We start from the raw sequence: 2,956 nt of genomic DNA on the forward strand, positions 1-2,956 counted from the left end.
GGTACTCTAATAAAGATTTTATAATTATTTTTATATAATTTTTTTTTAGACTTTTAAATAATAAATTATAAAATTAAATTTTAATACGTTATAAAAATATTTTTTTATTTAAAATATAATCAAATAAATAAATCATACCTTTATACAAAAATATCTTCATAAGAAGATTATTTTGAGGTCTTCATATTTGAGTAGCTCCTTATAAATTAATTATTTCACTAAACATAAAAATCTCTTACAATTTAATGTTATTCTCATATTAATGATAGAGTAACAAATTGGCAAGAGTGCGTGCCAAGCAAGGAAGAAAAGAATAAGAGTGGTCAACCACTCCAGTCAAAATTAGAAGCAAGCCGCCGTAAAGGAATCTAAGACCTATAAATAAATGTGCTAGGCTGTTACTCATTGGCACGAATCAGCTAATCAACAATCATGGCTTTGGAAGAACCCCTTCAGCTTCACTTTGTCATGTTTCCATTAATGGCGCAAGGCCACATGATCCCTATGATGGACATTGCAAAGCTATTGTTGCAGCACAAGAACGTTACCATCACAGTTGTGACAACACCAAGCAATGCATCACGCTTCACATCAACCTTTGCCCGTTACCATATGAGAGTGCTTGAACTTCCATTCCCATCCAAACAAGCTGGTTTGCCAGAAGGCCTGGAGAACATGGACATGCTACCTTCCACTTCCATGACCATGAAATTTTTGAACGCAACAAAGTTTTTCTGCGAACCCGTGGAGAAGCTTCTAGAAGATCTAACACCGCCACCAAGCTGCATCGTCTCTGATATGAACTTATCATACACTAGGCACATCTCTAGCAAGTTCAACGTTCCCAGGATCTCTTTCGGTGGCGTAAACAACTTCTTCCTCTTGTGTCAACACTGTATCCATGTCTACAATGTTAGCGAGAGGGAGCGCGAAACCGCTGAATCGGACTACTTTGTTTTGCCCGGTGTCCCTGACAGACTCCAATTTACCAAGGCGCAGATTCTGCTCAGCCTGGACGAAAGCTGGAAAGAGTATAACGACGAAATGATGGCGGCGGAGGCGGTTACTTACGGCGTAATCATGAATTCCTTTCAAGAGTTGGAGCCTGCGTATGCGAAGGAATACAGCAAGGTTAGAAACAACAAAGTCTGGTGTATTGGCCCTGTTTCACTAAGCAACAAGGATCAAGTGGATAAGGTGCAAAGAGGTATGGTTAGTTTAAAACAGAAATGTTTGTTAGTCAAAGAAAATTAGTAAGAAGAGTTGATAGTTAAGTATTGGTCAGATTTTAATAAAAGTGTTGACCCTTAGATTTTTTTAATTAGTAAAAAGTAATCATAATTTATTTTATTTAGTATTTATTAATTATTATGATAATTAACAAATATTAAATAAGACAAATTTTTATTATTTTTTTGGTTCTCTAATATTATCCGTTTAACTAATTTGTTTATTTTAAATTTTTAATTCTAGACTCTAAATTATATATCTAACAGGAAAAAGTGTTTCGATGGACGAGTGGCATCATTTGAAGTGGCTTGACTTGCAGAAACCGGAGAGTGTAATCTATGCATGCCTTGGAAGTGTAACCAGTTTGATTCCATTGCAGTTGATAGAGCTTGGTTTAGCCTTGGAAGCCTCGAGAAAACCCTTCATCTGGGTTATAAGGGAAGGAAGGCAGTTAGAAGCTTTGGAAAAATGGATGAAGGAAGATGGATTTGAAGAAAGATGTAAAGATCAAGGTGTTGTAATTCGAGGTTGGGCTCCTCAGCTGCTAATATTGTCACACCCTTCCATTGGAGGGTTCATAACACATTGTGGTTGGAACTCTACCTTAGAAGCCGTGTGTGCCGGTGTACCAATGCTTACGTGGCCGCAATTTGGAGACCAATTTTTCAATGAAAAGTTAATTGTTCAGATATTGAAAGTTGGAGTAAGGATTGGGGTGGAGTGTCCTGTTACGTGGGGGAAAGAAGAGGAAATTGGTGTGCTGATAAAGAAGGAAGATGTTCAAAATGCAATAGAGGAGTTTATGGATGAGAGTATTGAAAAGGAAGAAAGAAGAAAAAGGATAAGAGAGCTTGCTGAGATGGCTAAGAAAGCTGTAGAAAAAGGTGGGTCTTCTCACTCAAATGTGACCCTCCTTATCCAAGATATTATGCAAAAAACTAAGGGAGATATATGATATCGTTTGTAAGCATATCTTCCTATAAGAGGCAGCGACCTTAATTTCTCTAATGGCTTTTTCAAATTTGTTTAGGAGAGTCAATTTTATATTTTTGTTTCAACAACAGTGTTATATATCTGAGCTTATCATTGCTATTAAGTTTTAGTTTCATCAGTCAGATCGAATCTCTAATCTGTTATAATAAAAGACTGCATTGTCATAACTGAAAGGGTTTTATAATCACTTGTATTTTAGGAAACCAGCAGAAGAAGACCAAGAAAAATGAGAAAGTGTGAAATAATAGATAAAGACAGAAACATAAAAAAATAAAAGATAAAGAGACATACAAGACGTGTACCCATATATCACCAATGAAACAATTTGAGAGTCTCTATTCTTTTAATTTAGAGGACTGTAAATAGTGTTACAGATTGTCAGATTGTATGGCTAAAGCAGCTGCTCCTGTCGCGGACATTTACTCGAATTGAAGCCAACCATAGAGTGAGTTTCAACATCTAATAGATTTAGATATGACCTTAGCCAATTAATTTGGTTTTGTCTCTCTTTTTTTTTTTCTTTCTTTTCTATTTAGTCACAAAAAAATATATCACCAATGAAACGGAATATAATTTATGTTGCCATATATGACTTTAAAAGATTTTAAAAAATACTGTTTGTATATTAAATATTTTTTATATTTAATTATTATTAAATAATTATAAATTTAAATTATTTTTTATTTAATAAATAAAAAAAATTGTATATAATTATTAAAAAAATATTAGTTTA

The 2,956-nt window shown here is 34.1% G+C and overlaps 2 protein-coding genes across 3 annotated transcripts in view; one reads left to right on the forward strand and one right to left on the reverse strand.

Annotated features, from left to right (window-relative positions):
* Window positions 1–2,956, reverse strand: part of LOC107608823 (armadillo repeat-containing protein 7) — a 50,300-nt gene that overhangs the window by 31,903 nt on the left and 15,441 nt on the right. The gene's annotated exons all lie outside the window — the stretch shown is intronic.
* LOC107608821 (UDP-glycosyltransferase 73C3) lies at window positions 378–2,390 on the forward strand. Its single transcript, XM_016310558.2, has 2 exons — window positions 378–1,207; window positions 1,497–2,390. The coding sequence occupies exons 1-2, from the start codon at window positions 433–435 to the stop codon at window positions 2,183–2,185; spliced, it is 1,464 nt and encodes a 487-aa protein (XP_016166044.1). The 5' UTR covers window positions 378–432; the 3' UTR covers window positions 2,186–2,390.

Source organism: Arachis ipaensis, chromosome B07 (assembly GCF_000816755.2).
Source record: "Arachis ipaensis cultivar K30076 chromosome B07, Araip1.1, whole genome shotgun sequence".
Classification (NCBI taxonomy): domain Eukaryota; kingdom Viridiplantae; phylum Streptophyta; class Magnoliopsida; order Fabales; family Fabaceae; genus Arachis; species Arachis ipaensis.